At 41.2% G+C, this 18,865-nt stretch overlaps 1 protein-coding gene across 2 annotated transcripts in view; it reads left to right on the top strand.

Moving 5' to 3' along the window:
* The window catches only part of MCTP2 (multiple C2 and transmembrane domain containing 2), a 337,462-nt gene extending 319,597 nt beyond the window's left edge, over positions 1–17,865 (top strand). For both annotated transcript variants that reach the window (XM_073618403.1, XM_073618402.1), the window contains exons 21-23: positions 916–1,025; positions 9,062–9,159; positions 12,449–17,865. In XM_073618403.1, the coding sequence (XP_073474504.1) occupies positions 916–1,025; positions 9,062–9,159; positions 12,449–12,517 (277 nt within the window). In that variant the 3' untranslated portion in view covers positions 12,518–17,865. The remainder of the gene's footprint in view (positions 1–915; positions 1,026–9,061; positions 9,160–12,448) is intronic.
* Positions 17,866–18,865: the final 1,000 nt, after the last annotated feature.

Raw genomic sequence — 18,865 nt, 5'->3', positions numbered from 1 at the left:
GCGCTCTCTTGTCCCCCCCTCTTTTCCTGTGGCCTGCCAGGTTGCGTGCTTGGATAAGGGTCTGGGTTCCCCTTAATGTCCATACCAGATCTGGAGGGCCTGGTATGGATTTTGTGGGAACCCTCATGCAATTTATTTTTGAATTTTTGGTTCGGGGTTCCCCTTAATATTCATACCAGACCCAAAGGGCCTGGTAATGGACTGGGGGGGAAACCCATGCCATTTTTTTCAATGAGTTTTGTCTATATTGCCGAGACCCGACAATTCATTACAACCGCAATCAGTTTTAAATGACTTTTTTTCCTTTAGAAATGTAATTTTGCTGTGGTACTGTTCTAAACATGGGAAAACTGCGCCACTTTACAGGCATACTATAGACACTCCACAGGCACGATATTTAAAGGAATATTTCATTTTTTTTGTTTCACCTAAAGCATTATTAAAATCACTGCTCCCGAAAAAACAGCTGTTTTAAAAACTTTTTTTGCATTGATACATGTCCCCTGGGGCACGACGCGGGTCCCCAAACACTTTTTATGGCAATAATTTGCATATAAGCCTTTAAAATGAGCACTTTTGGTTTTTCATGTTGGTGTCCCATAGACTTTGACGGGGTACCGCGGCTTTTGAATGTGCCACGAGCACCGCATAATGTTCGTTGTTCGCCGAACATCCGAAACAACCAAAGTTCTGCCCAAACTTAAGCTCGGGCCGAACCACTCGCCCATCCCTACATACCAGTCCCCAACCAAAACCAGGCTGGATTGACCTTAAAGGTCATACATCCTGTCCTTAGCCTAAAGGTGTTGCATCTCTTAGTCTTCGATTATCAGAAATCGTTAATGTGAATGCACATATAATATTTCTAAAGCTATCTAACGTAATAAAGTAATGTAATTTTTTTTTTTTTTTCAGCACATTTAACTGGAGTGTTCCATTCCTGTCCCTGCTTGCCTGCGTCCTACTCCTTGTCGGAACAATTCTTTTGTATTTGATACCTTTAAGGTACATCATTCTGATATGGGGTAAGTGGCTTCTGGTGTTTCTATATATGTTTGTTGGATGGTTCTGGATTGTTCTGTATTAGTAGTAACAATTGTGAAATTTATGTTATAGCCGGTTAGTCGTATTGTCTCTCAATATCAATCATTTGTTTCTTATGGGGAAGGTATTTTGAATTCTTTGAATGAAAGAAACACAGTTTAAAGTAGAATGCCATTTAAATGGATTGGGCATTCGGATGAAACTGGACGATTCAGCTGTTTAATCTCCTACCCCTGAGACTCTGAGATTCAAAACCTTTTTATACCAGTCATTTTACCCTCCAGACTATTTCGTCATGTTTTGAATCTATTTCAGATTTCTCCTAGCTGGGTAGAGGTTGCTAGAAGAGGACTGAGGGTGTAAATGGTGTGCTTGAAGATTTTAGTATAGCAGATTGTAGCAACAATAAATAAATCCTTTAGCACATTTAGGAAATACAATCAATGCAATTTATTATATTAAAAAAATATATAATATTATTATTTAATAGTTATTATTTAATAATAATAATACATATTATTAGTATTATTATTTATTCACCAGATGTAATTTATTTAGGATAAATATTTAGGAAATACAATAAATTACTCTGGCGATTACATGAATCAGGGAAGTATAGCTACCATTGATGCTAGAGAGGTGGAAAATCAAGCTGGTAGCAGCTTAAGCACAAATAAGAGATTTCCCATAAAGTCAAGGCAGCATGCTAAAGATTTAAAGAGTAACTTCAGGCTGCAGACAGACAAGCTAGAACCAGTAGTACTGCACTTTTGTCCCATTTGCACACTGCATGTATAAACACCCGTAGGTGTCAGCAAAGATTGCAATTACGGTACATGCAGTAGGGCAGCCTTTTTTAACCAGGGTGCCTTGAGGTTTCTTCAGGGGTGCCTCAGCAAAATACCTAAAAATTGCCCCAAAAGTCGTATACAAGCCAGCAGGTGGATCAAGCCTGCCTTTCAGTTACATAATGCCACAGGTTTTCATTGTGCACCATTACAACCTTCTAGCTGCCGGCATACTAACAACCAATGACATTATCAGTTGATAAGATGTGAATACAGATATCCCCTAGGAATGGGACTTTTTAGGCACAGATTGTGAAAAGATATTTTAAATTCTAATTTATTTATAGTATCAAAAAAGTAGCAATCATATACAAAAGAATTATAAAAACATGGGATAATAAAGTGGTTGTAAACCTTCTTTATCAATTGCAAAAAAAAATGTGCGCTGGAGCCGCCGGGAACCGCACAATACAACTGAAGCAATGGCATGTACGTGCTATTGCTTCAGTTGGCTTAAGTGCGCATGTGCCGATGACGTCGGCACATGCAAATACAGGGATATCAACTAAACCGTGCAGGTTTACGAGATATCCAGTGCAGCTACAAGTAAGCCTAATTATAGGCTTGCTTGTAGTTTAAAGTGGTTGTAAAGGGTTTACAACCACTTTAAACCATCATGTGTACACCATCAGTTGCACATAGTGAATGAAAAGCATCCATGATATAAACACCGGATACTATTTGCATTCGTGATTCCTACGCGTTACGGAGTAAACTAGATTCCTGCTTCAGGGATAGTAAACACGGTTTTTAAGTATTTAATGGATGTATAATGCACATTTTTATATTTTCTAGATTATTATTATCACTAAACTGCATATCAGACTATCCTCGAAGAAGTAGTCTAGTTTACTCCGTAACGCGTAGGAATCACGAATGCAAATAGTATCTTGTGTTTATATCATGGATGCTTTTCATTCACTATGTGCGTCTGATGGTGTATACATGATGGTTTAATATCCCATGTTTTTATAATTCTTTTGTATATGATTGCTACATTTTTTTGTTACTTTTTTGATACTATAAATAAATTCTATTTTAAAATATTGTTGCACAATCTGTGCCTAAAAAGTCCCATTCCTAGGGGAAATCTGTATTCACATTGATTCGAGGGATGTTGGCCATTCAACAGCAGATATAGCCTACCTCCAATTTTTTTGATAATCGGTTGATAAGGAAGATGTCAATCGTCTGCACAGCATCCTTATTTAGGTCTCCCCTGCCCCTCTCCATCAGCGCTGGGGTCACATTAGCTGAGTGATGGAGGAAACCTGAGGAAGAAGAGAAACATTGGAATACTGGTCAGTACCAGTGTGCAAAAGTGTATTTAATTTGTAATTGCCTCTAACATTGGGTGTCCTTCGTGTGTGGATGTTGATGGATTATGTATGACTACTATTAGAATAACTTTTTACAATTAAGAATGCGGTGCCTCAAGGCTGTCATCATTTTAAAGGGTACCTTGATTGAAAAAGGTGGAAAAACACTGCAGTAGGGGACCATTCACACCATCAAATTGTGGTAATTTGCTGCAACCTCACATTGGTGTGATGCTTTACCACTGATTCTAAATTGCACCGCAATGCGTCTTGCCAAAGAATGTGTGTTGCAACATGCAGTGTGTTACATGCACCTTTTTTGGTGCATTAGCCAGTCCATTCAAATGAAGGCAATGCTTGGAATCTGAAAATTGAAGTGCCACACAAAATATTTTTTTTTTTTTTTTTTTTAGAGTCCAACAAAGTGGGCTTTTATTCCAAATTTGTATTAAATCAATGACCCAATTCGTTTGAGGCCACACAGCTCCCCCAACCCAGCTTGTGAACATGACCGAGTCCTCTATAGATTCTAAGGACTTGTTCATCATCTCCCAGAATCAATATCAACATTTTTAAAGCCCTGATGAAAGGGGAGGTGTGTGGATCTCTAAACGCATTTGATCATTAATTCAATATCAGTTTGGAATAAAAATCCTACTTTTTTGGACTCTTATGCCATGCACACACGACCGGACTTTCTGGCAGAAAAGGTCCGATGGAATCATTCCATCGGATATTGCGATCCTGTGTGGGTTTCATCTGACTTTTTCTTTCGAAAATTCTAATGGACCTAGAAATAGAATGTTTTAAATCTTTCCGATGGACCAAAAACGACGCAAGGGCAGCTATTGGCTACTGGCTATTGAGCTTCCTTTTTCTAGTCCCGTCCCGTGTACGTGGCATAAAAAGTCCATGGTTTCCATGGTGCTACATTTGTTAGACTCTAAACATTACGTTCACTTCCCAAGGTTTCTATGACAGTTCCTCGACATATGAAAGTAGCCCACTTACCAGTTGGTTGCCCCAGTAGTAAGGTTGTGATAAAATAAAATCCTAACACAAAGACTATGTTCACTTGAGGTTCCAGCACCAGTAATTTACCACTCCAAGGTAACTTCAAATGAAGGGGCAGCCTTTATGCACCCCACGTTCATATATGTTGTCATGTCGCAAAGGAGTGAACAGTACCCTAAATGAAATTGCCAGCAGACCCAATCACAGACTGCTAACTCAATAGCAAAGTCCCCCCAACACTACTTTCCAACAATGGTACAGTAGAACCTTGGTTTGACAGTAACTTGGTTTGAGAGCATTTTGCAAAACCAGCAAAATTTTTTTTATAAATGTTGACTTGATATACAAGCGATGTCTTGATTTACAAGTAGCGTCACGTCACAACTGAGTATAGAAGAGAAGAGAGGCGCCTCTAAGTGTAGCAACAAAGTTACATTTAGAAACTCACATGGTTGATGATTAAAACAGGCACATCTAAGTATGCAGGCACCGGGGTAAAGCTGTCCACACAGACCATCCTCCACACCACCATTAATGTTGTCCCTTCCACACTGCACTCCACGAGCGCTTCAAGCCTCGCTTTCAGATCGCTCTACTGCAGGGTAGTCTTCCCGGTCATGATTGCAGACTGACATCGGTGTGAGCCGGAGGTGCAGGGGATGGTCTATGTGGACCGATTTACCCCGGATGCCTGCATACTTAGATGTGCATCTTTTAATCATCAACCATGTGAGTTGCTAAATGTTTACCGTCATTAATTGTAACCATATTGCTACACTTAGAGGCTCCTCTCTTCTCTTTTATACTCTGGAGCTCCTGCTGGACTTTGCTTCTAATCCCCTTGTGGAGGCTTCCATTTGTGGATGAACATTTTGTGGTTACACAACCAATCACATTGTTATAATCTTTTTTTCCTGGACCTCCCAAATGTCAGCCTACTATGGGTCAGCTCCGCCCCCTCTGATCCCTCCAGGACCACCTCTTTCTTAGCCCATAAAGGGCGGCTGTCTGCCCACACTAGTGTTCTTTTTTTTGTCCTCACTCCGGACGCCTTTTAAAGTTTTTATTTTTTATTTTTTTATTTTTTTTTCTCCATCCATACTGTTTGGGTTCAGCCTCTCCCGGTTCAGAAGACCCCCCCCCCCCCCCATATAGGCTGTAAATCTCCTGAGGAGGTGGGTTCCCGTGGTGCTGGGATTGCATGGTACAGTAAAAATGACTGTGTATTACTGGCAAAGGTCACTGGCAGTATAAATGACTGTATATACCTTCGTTAGGCAGGTGCTGGCACTCTCTCCTTCCATGTTTTTGTGTGTTCAGGGAGTGGTTTGGCTCGCTGGGACTTGTAGTTCACCGCCTCCACATGTATTCCTTTCAGGAAGCTCAGAGTTGAGCAGGTGAGGTCAGAGGCAGCTTCCTCTTTGGGCTGCCTTAGCAAACACCACAATGCTCACTGCTATAATCTTTTTTCATATGGACTATAAACTGAATGACTTATGAATAAATGATTGTGGAATGAATCATTTGAGTTTCCATTATTTCTTATGGGGAAATTTGATATACAAGTGCTTTGGATTACAAGCATGTTTCCGGAACTAATTATGCTCGCAATCCAGGGTTTTACTGTATTGTCTGTAGATGATTAACTTCCATCAGACAGTCATCATCTATCCATTGTTGGAAAGTGATGACTGTCATTGTTGCTGTCTATACATCCTGCTTTATTATTGGATAACTCACTGTGGCTATTAAATCTCCCAATTGTGTAATACTTCTCTTTGGATCCTGTTGAGACAGAATTATATTAACTAAACATAAGACCATTTCAATTACCGTATGGTCTTGGATCTCTAGCATGCTTTTATTGTCTTTTTAGGGTGCCAGCACCATACAAATCTGTGTTTACCAATAAATGTTTGTTTCTGCTCAATATTTTGGGTGAGCGCTAAAATCATTCTTTTATATTTTAATGCTGAGCTTTACTTCCACATTTGCCTTCCCATTCTATAAGGGAAACCAATGAATATAATTTTTACATAAATTATAATTTGCAGCTTCTTACGGAAGAGGTACTTGTTTGCATGCGGTTATTATTATATATGATTTATATAGTAATAACAGTTTGGTCAGGTCATTACAAAATAAAGTAAGATCGTACAGTTAAAATGCAATTAAAGACAAGAGGGTTAAAAATGGCCCTACTCATGAGGATCTATAATCTAAAGCTGTGGTCTCCAAGCTGCGGCCCTTTGCTTGCTCTTATCTGACCCTTGGAGCCATAAATGTGCCCACTGACACCAATGAAGGGGCACAATGTATCCCAATGACACCCAATGATGGGGCGCTATTCCTCCTGATGAGACCAACAATGGGGCCCAATTTCTCCCACTGACACACAATTGGGCCCAATGACACCAATGATGGGGCACCATTTTTTTTCCCAATGACACCAACAATGGGGCCCAATGACATTCAATGATGGTGCACAATTTCTTCCAATGACATAAACAATTGGGCCCAATGACACCAATGATGAGGCACGTTTATTACCAGTGACACCAACAATGGGGCACAATTCCCCCCACTGACACCAATGATAAGGCACAATTACTTCCACTGAAACAAACAATAGGGCATTATGTTTTTTCCTCACTGATATCTGGACTTTTTTCTTTTCTACTCCCAATGGCCACAGTCCACCTCCCCTAAAGTTTGAAGGACAGTAAACTGGCCCTCTGTTTAGAAAGTTTGGAGACCCCTGATCTAAAGGGAAGGGCAGGTGATACAAAAGATATTAACTATGGGGAGATTAGTTGTTTGAGAAAATAAAATGCAGTTGTTGGGTAGAGGCAGGAGAGGCATTGCAGAAGAGATGAGTTTTCGAGGATCGCCTAAGGCAGCCCATTCATTATGCAGATTTTTCGTTCAACCTGCAGGTTGAACAAAAGAAAATGTCTGGATTCTCCCATCCACACATTCAAGGTGGATGGGGAAATACCTCCCGCTGTGGTATTGTATTCTAACAAGTGGAGCCTTCCCTGCCGTCAGAATACAATGATCAGCGTTTCTGGCTATAGCCAGCACTGATCTATTGATCAGCTTGTGTAAAACCAGCCTGCCCATACGTGGATAGAAATTCAGCTGGTCCCTGCAGAACTGGCCGAATTTCGATTCATGTATGGCCGACTTAATATAGTAGGAGTTAACTAGGTAGAGATAGGGCATTTCAGTGGGTGGGACGAGGTGACGAGAGCACTAGAGAGGAGGGAGGTCTTGGGATGAGTGAAGAGAATGGTTTGGTTGATATTCTGAGATGCATGTAGATGCAAGGTTATAAGTCATATTGGGACTTATTTAGTTAGGGCAAAGAAGATCAGAGGGCCCAATGTGGGCACTGGTGCTCAATAGGCTGCAAGCCTGGATGAGGGCCAGATTATCATCTCTTACATTTGTAATAGAGAATTCGGAGCCTCTATGCATATGCTTGGTTTTGTGAGGTTCGCAAGCACAGTTTACTACATGTGCAGAACAATAAGTCATGTTACACCTGCAATGGCACCTTCTTGATTTCAGTTCCTGCCTGACCAGGTTAGGAGCCCATAGGTGATTTGATTTATTTTCCTTCCACCAAGGGTAAATATCAAGAAAAATTGAGGTTTTTTAAAAGACTCATATGCTATAGATCAGCCAACATCCCAGACTTAGATATGGTACACACTCAAAACGGGGAAAACTCTGTACCACTTCCACAAAGGGTGGAAGAAAAAAAAAATAGCTTGGTTCCCCCATCAACACAGTCCGTGTTAATGGGGGAATTCCTCCTGCAGCACTATTGTTTTCTGATGGCGGGCAGGGGGCACAGGGTGCCTTCCTGGCTGGCATAAAACAATGATTACTACATAGGCGTGCGCACAGGGTGTGCTGGGTGTGCCCAGGCACACCCTAATCACCCCGTGCACATTAGTGTTATCGCTCTGTGTAGCAGCAGAAATAGGGGAAAGATCTCCCTCTTACCGGCTCTGCCATAAGAGAAGTGTTTATGCTCTTTTCTTTCACTGTGCCATTAGGGAGATCAATGTGCCGGGGTCATATATATGTAGACACCTGCACACGCATGTGTGTTTGAGCTTAAGGGTGCACACCCTAATGCAATAGGCTGCGCACACATATGGATTACTACTAAAAAAAAAAAATCTGTCAGGCTGGTTGTACCTAAGCCGATCGATGGATCGACTTGGGTGCAAGCAGCCTGCCCATACCCTGCTGAACTGGCTGAATCTCGATCCCTGTACGGCCGGATTTACTCTTCTGACAAAAGGCCATCATGTGAAGTATTGAGTAGTGATTTCTGATGACTTGGGTTACTAGTTGCTATGCACATTATTAACAACCTAGAATGCATTCATATTAGTAAATGTGTGTTTGTTTGCGTAATACAAAACAACACCTTCCATGCACATGCAAACCGCACAAAGCAAACAGCCCTGCCAGTAAATCTACGACGACTCCAAAAGCATTCTTTTTTTTTTTTACCATTTGCCTAATATGCATGCGGTGTGACATGGCTGTTTTCACACTGATAGATCTAATGAGATTTTTTAAAATGGAAGTTAAATATTCCAGGAGCTCAGGTGTAAATCAGAGTGTAGTGGGCTGAATGTGTTTTTTCCTCTTCATTTTCGTCCTGAGAAATTAACATGTGACCAGTATAGAAAAGGAACACCAGGCTTTCACACTCATTCCTAACCTGTGAATTTGCTCATACTACCTTGGCTGATGTGCTGGCATTCATTGTGTCTCAAGTAAGAATAAGCTCAAATTGATTTTTCTTCACAGGCATCAATAAATTTACAAAGAAGCTTCGAAACCCATATGCCATTGACAATAATGAGTTTCTGGATTTTCTCTCCAGGGTACCATCTGATGTTCAAAAGGTACGTGTGTGTGTGTGTGTGCGTGCGTATAGAATATACATACCCCAACCAAAAAAAAAAAAATAAAAAAAAAATCAGATTTTGACATTTGATAATTGAGTTTTGGTAACGTATAATTAACTTGTAAGCATTAGTAGACATAGTAAACACTGGATATGCATTAGCAGGCACTTGCTTTCCAGAATGCTGCACAGTATATCTTGCAGTATTTAGGTATAACCAAAGCCAACACCTTTTTTTTATCTTAAAAAGTGTGGTGCGTGTGCGCGTGCGGGGGGGTCTAAGTAGGGAGATTTCCCTTCAATTCCTGTCCTGTAGACTCAACAGGGAGTGAAGGAATTAATTTCCAATGTGAAGCAGCTCTCCTTTTAGACAGTTGCCTTGAGAACAGGTGTGCCTATTGGAAGAGTTCCCCTTTATTCTCTTTCTGGTGGTACCTCAAAATGTTGGATTTCCCCTTACTGTCATCACCTATTACATTAGTGATCGGGACAGTAAGAGAGAATGAATCTCCAACTAACACTAGCCTACCCCCAGACATACAATGCTGCTGTCCAGTGGTGTCTCTATTGCTCCTCCACCCAGTGAGGAGACACCAAACACCAAATATGTTACTGGCAGGATATCCAGATGAAAATAAAGAAAAACAAATTGAAAACTAATACAGTCACCATATTTAGGATCGGTAAGCTGCAAAATATAACATTTTTGTTTTTGGGCTTAATATTGAATTAGAGTCCATTCACAACAGATTATTATTATTATAATACAGCATATATATAGTGCCGACCGTTTATGCAGCACTTTACAACATGAGGGCAGACAGTACAATTACAATACAGTTTAATACAGAAGGAATCAGAGGGCCCTGCTTGTTAGAGCTTACAATCTAAAAGGAAGGTGTGATGGAACCATCCAGCACCCAGCTTGGGTGCCTCCTTCAAGATATGTAGCTTTCTCCAGTCTGGACCTAGGAACCAGGCAGTGTTGACAACCTACCAGATTGAAATTTACTGACACGACACACAAAATTTACTAGCACGACATGCTCAGGCACTGCCTCCGCCTGACCTGTCTCCCGCCAGTGTCATCTGAACACACTGTAGTAGGCACTCAGATGGTCTCGGCCAGCTCTGGACTGGAACTGCCCAAGCCAGTTCCAAGCCGAGCGTCACAACAATATATTTTTACTGGCAACCTTTTCCTGTCACTGGCATTTACTGGCAGGAGAAAAGTGTCAGTTTTTTACTGGCTGCCAGTAAAAATCCTGACAGTTTGTAACACTGGAACCAGGTATTATAGCCGAGCACCCAAGACTAGATGACACTAGTTCAGATGCAAACTGGAACTGACTTTATTAAAACTCAGACACATACTTTATCCCCCCCATGAGGACATTCCCCTCCTGGGGATATTAGTGTGACAATACATACCGTAAACAGTAATAAACAGCCAGCATAAACAATGGTCTAATTTAAACCGTAAGCTAATCAACATAAATGCATAACATCCCACAATAGTTCGATAACAAGGTAAAGTGGTCACAATATTAATTGCATCTCCAAGAGATGATCAGACAAACAATAGGTGACTCACCAATGGGAATTCACACCTAGTAGGCACACAATTGGAGAGACATACTCAACAATAAACACAACACTATAATAAACAGACTATAGCAGGAGACCCCAATTTAGCTCAGACTGTCCAGCACCAGTATTCAAGAAGACCCAGGGCTGTCCCAAATCTCATTAACCAGCTTTTTTCACATACATCTTCTCACTAGTATCAAGTTATCAGAGACCATCATAGTTCCTATGTATAACAGGACATAATCCTAAATGTTTGTTGCTCTGCCAAATGCCAGGGCCCATAGTCAGTAGGCTACCCTTCAGTCCCCTCCGAAAGCCCCTGTCCTGGCTGTGTCTGTCACAGGAGGGTCAAGAGATACAAAGGGTAATAACTGTGGGGGATGGGCTGATGGAGAAAATAGATAGGGGCCAGATGGGCCTCTCAGAAGAGATGAGTTTTCAGGGATCCTCTGAAAGTGGACACAGTAGGAGATAGTCAGATTGGAGTAGGGAGTTCCCGAGAATAGGAGAGGCTCAGGAGAAGTCCTGGAGGCGAGAATGTGAGGCGGTGACAAGGGAGCTAGAGAGCAGGAGCTCTTGGGAGGAATGAAGAGAACATTTTGGATGGTATTTTGAGACTAGGCTAAGGATGTAGCTGGGAGCTGCGTGGTGGATGGCTTTGTAAGTTGTTGTTCGTATTTTAAATGTAATTTGTTCGGGTGCGCGGAAGCCAGTGGAGGGATTGGCAGAGAGCGGTAGCAGACACTGTGAACGGTTGGTAAGGTGGTTACGCATCAACGCATGCCAGTGCAAATACATTGTAAAATGTATTTCCATAGGAGCAGTTCACACCACTGCATTACGCTCATTTCCCCTGTGCAAAAAGTCAAAACAGTCAGTTACCTTTCAATTAAAGCTCAGTAAAGTTAAAAAAAAAAAAAAAAAACAATTGCAGTGCATTTTAAAATACAAGGTAGAATGCAGTTGCAGTCACTTAGGTAAATCAGCTTTCTCCAGCAGGTGCTAGAGTTGCCAGATTGCAAACCCCGGCCCGATAATTACTCGGCAGCCTCTTCTAGTCTGCAGAATAACAGATAATGTCACAGATGTATTGAACTTTTACAAAGGTAGCCTATCCAGCTCATAAATGCTTGCTGTGCTGGCCCCCGAGGTTCTTTCTCATGAGTCGGTCCTACCAATAGCCAGCCTGGTATTGCTGATCTGGAAATGTTCCAGCAGGAATGCACTGCTAAACCAGCAAGGGGGAAGCTTATCGAGTTACATGATGCACCTCATGTAATGAACTTGTTGTTAGTATGCTTTTCTGCTTGTCATCCTTATTTATAGGTGTGCACTAAGGCTGTTACATTCCACTAATGTGCATTTTTTTCATTCACTCTCTGGGGGCTTTTTAATTCACTTGTGCAGTACGTTGTAATAGCCCTAACTCTGTAAAAGGGACACAGATTTGCCATTTCTAAAAACTGTTAGAAGCCCCCCTGCCTCATTAAAATAAGATCCGCACTTAATATTTGCACATGTAGAAGTTACTCCATTCTGGCTACCAATTAATTTTCAGTGTTCTCGTGTTTAGAAAATGATTCATTACTCGGAACGTTCCGTAGATTCCTCGAGTGTCTCCTTAGGGAGCTATTATCTCACTCCGTAGAAAGCTTCAATTACTTAATAGCAAACGTCATGTCTGTTTACTTTTACAGGTGCAGTATGCTGAATTAAGACCCGGCAATAACCAAGGTGCCCTTAGGAAGAAGCGGAGTGGCTTGTAACAGAGTTTATTATTCAAGTTCTCCTTTTTTTTCCCCCTGTAAAATCATGCACTAACTCATCACAGCTGGGACTGTACTCCTAGAACAGTGCAGGGGTGCTGGTTACCCCCTCCATCTAAAGTTGCTTTTTCATATTTCTCACAAACCAAACAGGCTTTCTGACTGGCTTTGGAAAAGTCTACTTTATATACCAATGATTTGCCATTGTTGATAGGGAATGAAGTTCTAAAATTAAAAGGAAAATGAATCCTATGTCTTTTTATTAATGTTATGGTAAATGGTATTTTTGTTTGTGTTCTGTTGGGGGCAAAAAAATGACTGTTTGACAAAGGCCTTATCATTTTCATTGTGAAGGCCCTCGCCATGAAGTATGTCCAATGTGCTAAATTCCTCTATTTCTGAATCATTTGTATTATGATGTGCTGTGGTCAAAATTATAAAATAGCCTTTCTCAACCTTTTTACAATGGAGGAAACTCTGGTCTCAGAATTCCTGCAAAAATGAATAGATCTACAGCTCGTGATGCATTAGCCAATCCACATTAGTAGTCAACGAGGGCTTCTGTGCACTCATGCCCTATTAAACTGGTGGTTGGTGAAAAAAAAGCCCATTTCAGTGGTGGTCACTGTAGAACCTTCAAACACTGGGGAACAAGGGAAGAATTTTCCTCTCAAAGACAGTGAAACATGATTACTGGTGTCAGTGTCTATTTACCTAGAACAAGAGAGAAGAAGCTCTACTGATCCCATTTCAGTGGTTTTGCTGAGTGTTGTTGGTACCAGAACTATGTGGGCACCATCAGGCAACAAATGCATCCATTACTGCTCAAGGAACCCATGGAAATCTCTAGAGGAACCCAGTGGTTCTGCTGAACAGTGTTGGCACCAGAACTATGTGGTCATCTTTGGGCAAGAAATCAATCCATCACTGTTCAAGGAACCCTTGGTAATATCTGGAGGAACCCAGTGGTTCTGCTTAGTGGTGATGGTACCAGAACTATGTGGGCACCTTCAGGCAAGAAATCCATCCATCACTGCTCAAGGAACCCTTGGCAATATCTGGAGGAACCCAGTGGTGCTGCTGAGTGGTGGTAGTACCAGAACTATGTGGGGGCACCATAAAGCAAAGAAATCCATCCATCACTGCTCAAGGAGCTCTTGGCAATCTCTGGAGGAACACACTGATTCTGCTGAGTGGTGTTGGTACCAGAACTATGTGGGCACCTTTAGTCAAGAAATGAAATCCATCACTGCTCAAGGAACCCTTGGCAATCCTCGGAGGATCACAGTGGTTTTGCTGAGTGGTGGTGTTACCAGAACTATGTGGGCACCTTTCGGCAAGAAATCAATCTATCACTGTTCAAGGAACCATTTGCTATATCTGAAGAAACCCAGTGGTTCTGCTTAGTAATGTTGGTACCAGAACTATGTGGGGTCCTTCCAGCAAGCGATCAATCCATCACTGCCCAAGAAACCGTTTTCCACATCCGGAGGAACCCAGTGGTTCTAATGAGTGGTGTTGGTACCAGAACTATGTGGGGAAAATTGGGCAAGAAATCAATCAATCCATTACTGCTCAAGGAACCCTTAGCAAACTCTGGAGGAAAGTGTCTCCAGTATTCATTGAGTTAATGGAGCCCTGGTTGAGAATGGCTGGTATAGAAACAGGGCTTTGATGCCGTTTGTGAGTGATGCTGTAAAAAAAAATATTAAATATGAAAGTGGAGGGGCTGCCTAAAGTTGGATCCCAGATCTACTTTTAATAGTCGAGAAAATGGGAAGAATAACCTGGTTGTTGTAAACAACACCATATCTTTTATCCACAGTTTTTTTAGTACTACCTTAACCAGATCTCCTGGTGCTGCATATATGTACATACTATATTACATCTGCACCAAATAAAAATGCATTTGCACCTTACTGCCAAATTGTATATATTGTTGTAAAATATAGAGGTATTTTTATATAATCAATCTCTAGCACTTTTCAGCACACTACAGAACCTTTATAAAAAATATTTTTTCTAATTTTGTCAGGGGTTGGAAACACTCTAGTTTACAGGCCATTTCTTTTTTAGAAAGGTGCCCTAGGAGCAGAATAGAGACCAAAAAACACAACCAACCAAATGACTTTGAACGTGAAATTATTAACATTTATAATGATGGTCTGTTGTGGTGTCTTAGGACAGTTTTGTCTAATCTTTGTTTAAAGGGTCGGTCCGCCCATATACATCACATATATTATAAAGATGTAAAGACTGAAAGTCTAGTTGGAACCTCGTGGTCTGGGTCAGTACCTGGTTTGTTGTATGTCTTTGGCACTCCAACAGTGAGATCTGCCTGCGATGATTCTTGGCTGTCTTCCTATCCACCTGGGAGCTTTTGGTTTTCCAACACCTTGTATGAGTTTACCTCACCGTATTTATTAGGGCCCCTTGGAGCATGCCCCATTTGTGTGTGTGTGTGTATACATATCTATATCTATATCTATCTATATATATATATATATATATATATATATATATATATATATATATATATATAATTTCAGACAAAAAAAGTAAAAAAAAAAAAATACTCAAAATAAAAAATGGGACAGACTCGATGGGCCATTTGGCATTTTTTCTCGCTGTCACTCTTCTATGTTTCTTTTTGCATGCTTTAAAGTGCCATATTAAAGAATAAATTTGAAAAAAATTAAGTAAACCCATACATATAAAGGGCCACAGCAGGTGTATATTCACAGGAACTTGTATCTTTGTATAATTGTCCTCTAATCAGTTCCCTCTGAACTCCTGAGTGCTGCAGACCTGGTCGAATATTTACTTTCCTCCTCAACCCATCAGACTTTGCTGTGTAGCCCTGCCTGTCGCCGTACAGCCTTTCCTACAGAAGTGTGCCTGCTGGGTCTTCCCCCTAATGCGCGCAGCATCATTCATTCCTAGTCCATTGCTGGACTGCTGAAGGCCAGTATGGTTTTCCTATTGGATTGAATGGAGCTATGGCACCCATGCACACTAAAAGGATGACCTTGTGGGGACACTTATGGTGGCCATACATGCTACAATAAATGATTGATTTGTTTTCTGATCGATCCCTTGTGATGGGAATAGTCAATAGTCGACAACCCATAAGATCATAAGTTATTAATCGCATCTCTGTTTGCATCATATATACTGATAATCAATCGAGATACGATCAGATTCATGAACCGATTCACGATCGATGCAAAAACAGTTGTTAGTAGTCCACCCTGGCCGTTTAACTCAGTTTGATTGAATCCGATTGAAATTGAGTCTTAAAGTGTTACTTAACCGACAACAGTAAAATCAGTCTGTATACGCAGTAAAGCATCCTTGTTATACTCACTGTAGAACCTAAGGGGTAATCCTCTGCATTGTGTAAAAAGGCTGTTTGATCCTGTCTTCTCTGATCCTCCCCTTCTTTGAGTCCCCAATCCATCTCCTGATAGCACAGAGGCTATGGAAAAAGCTGCACATGCTTAGTTTGGTGTGTAATCCTAGAGGTTTTTTTTTTTTTTTTTGCTTGGGAGGGTGCATGTGATTAGCACAGGGCCAATCGGCACTGTCCAGACAGAGGGTCAGGGGTCCTGAATCCTCATTTGACAATCATGGGAGAATAAAAAATCCTACAAGCTTTATCCAGACACTGAAAGAGTCACACAACTGCTACATACTGCTAATGAGAGAACTTATTTAGCAGTTTATATTTACTAAAATAATTGCATTTCCATGTTCTGTGTACTGTGGGAGACCAGATATAGTGAATGCAGGCTCCTAGGTTTAGTAATACTTTAATCAATCGGAAGGGAAGTTATGGCTTGTTGGTGAATTTGATCACTTTGGTTGATTGGGCAAATCAATTTTAAAAATCCAAATGCGTGTGGCCCCTGTTAAGCTGAAAAGAACAGTGCAAGGCAGGGCCGCATAGTGGAGATCAAGTGTAGGCGGGGCTTCAGTCAGGGTACCCACTTTGGAGGAACCAAATGCACAGGACTATAGAGTGCTGAATATTTTATGATGGCTTGAAGAGGGTTGCAGCAAGAGCATTCAGGCAATGTTATGGCACCATTGCAAGGCAATCCAGATCCACTAGAAGCTCTGTATTATGTGTTTTGTAATTACTGTTACCAAAGGATGACTTCTGCCGTTGGTGTAGGCTATACTAGTTCAACTATGGAAGAGTCTTCACTTTTCAGTTCCAACACTGGACAGAATCCCATACAGCAGGAGTTCTCTCTTTGCTATCCCTACTAACCAGGAACCTACCCCTTTGATATATGCTGTACGTTTCCCTGACCTAGTACTTGCTCCAGGTTTGCCTGAATGATGTGGGGGTCCCTATTTATAAGGTCCCTCATCAAGATGGCCTCCAGAGATCTTGTGGGATTTCAGTCTCCTATTAGACAGCTGTCTTCCCCATCATGGCCGCTGAAGCCCAAAAGAGGAGACTATTCCCCTTCCTAATATTACACTCTTCTGTAACATCGGCACACTGCCACCTTCAGGCTGGTAGAACATCCGCACTTGCCTACGCACAGGAGAATTGGGAAACTGATTAAAGCACAATTGTGTAGATATTTCTCTCTTAGAGTCCCGGAGATATTGAATAAATGACCAGGTGATTGTCCTATTTAGTGTCTACGCACATTTGAAATATTGATTTTGGGCGGACTGACCCTAGAATTATGTTCTCATATGTTTACCGTTCTTAAGCTGACCCAAATAAATTAATGACTGTAATATATAAAACTCTTATTCATCAAAAGGCATTCTTGTTATCATAGCAAAAAAATTATTTTTTTTCCTTCCATTGTCCCATTCTTCATTGGGAAAAACTATACAGTTTCCAGGAGAAACCAAAAATAATCTTTGATAAATTTGGGTCACGGTGACATAACCTACTGGATGTATATTTCTGTTCTAGTACATACTCGAAGGCGAGATTGTGAAATGCTGCACGTGCCAAAGTTTAATAATTCTATGTATTAGAAATTACATTTTTATCTTTTTAGTGTCTACATAATTTATAGTGGTGTATAATTGTCCAATCATTTTTTTTTTATTTTTTGGATGTACGTATGCTTTAGAATTAGTTGTCACCCTCTTTATGTTTTACTCTCTATGGATGAGATTAGCTGGAACCACTTCTTATAGCAGAACTATGAATTCAACCCCGGTACGTTTGATTCATTACACTGCATCGCTAATGTGTAGGGTTATGCATAAAGCCATCTTATGATTTCTATAGCATAGTTGTAGGATATGTTTTTTAAAAAGTAAATATAAAAAGTTATTTCCGATTTTTTTTTTTTTTTTTTTTTTTCTTTCTTACTTTCAAAAATAATCAAATTATCTTTTATATCGGCTTTCTGCGATTTGGGCATTTGTGCTTTCAGCAGGTTTCAGATTTTAGCAGGGTAATATTTGACAAACTTGCTGTCTTAAAGTGGTTGTAAACCCTTACATATGTCCAGTGAAGTGACTGGCCTCGGGTGGTACACAGAGATGAAACAAATCCTCCTACATAAGTTGTACTTGTTTATCTGCAGCTGTCTCTACAGCCATTCAAAGTACAGCATTTCTCAGCTTCCAGAAGCAGGGGATCCAACATCACACATTGTACAGTTTAGTGAGAAGAGCTGAGTGTAATCTGAGGCTGGACTGGAGTGGAGGGAATGCCCCCCCCCCTACACAGTCTCATAGGGAAACGTGCACAGCTGAGGCTGTCAATCACTTGCTGTGTGCTACAGCTCCCCTCCCCTGGATCCCTCTGCTGAGAGCTAAGTGTAATCTGAGACCAAAATGGAGGGATTGAACACTCCCCCTTCTTCACAGTCTCATAGGCTAACATGCACAGCTCCGGCTGTCAATAACTTGCTGTGTGCTAGAGCTCCTCTCCCCACCCCCCGGATCCCTTTGCTGAGAGCTGAGTGTAATCTGAGACCGAAGTAGAGGGAATGGACACCCCCCCTACACAGTCTCATACTCATAGGGTAACATGCACAGCTAAGGCCATCAATCACCTGCTGTGTGCTAGAGCTCCTCCCCCATCCCCCTGGATCCCTTTGCTGAGAGCTGAGTGTAATCTGAGTTCAAAGTAGAGGGAATGGACACCCCCCCTACACAATCTCATAGGGTAACATGCACAGCTAAGGCCATCAATCACCTCCAGGTGCTAGAGCTCCTCCCCCCATCCCCCTGGATCCCTTTCCTGAAAGTTGAATGCAATCTGAGACCAAAGTGGAGGGAATGTACACCTCCTTCTACACAATCTCATAGGGTAACATGTCATGCACAGCTGAGGCTGTTAATCACTCCGCTGTCAAT

This window comes from Aquarana catesbeiana, linkage group LG03 (genome assembly GCF_042186555.1).
Source record: "Aquarana catesbeiana isolate 2022-GZ linkage group LG03, ASM4218655v1, whole genome shotgun sequence".
In the NCBI taxonomy this organism is placed as follows: domain Eukaryota; kingdom Metazoa; phylum Chordata; class Amphibia; order Anura; family Ranidae; genus Aquarana; species Aquarana catesbeiana.
The sequence above is the reverse complement of the archived record's forward strand: the minus strand, read 5'-3'. Positions and strand labels throughout refer to the sequence as shown.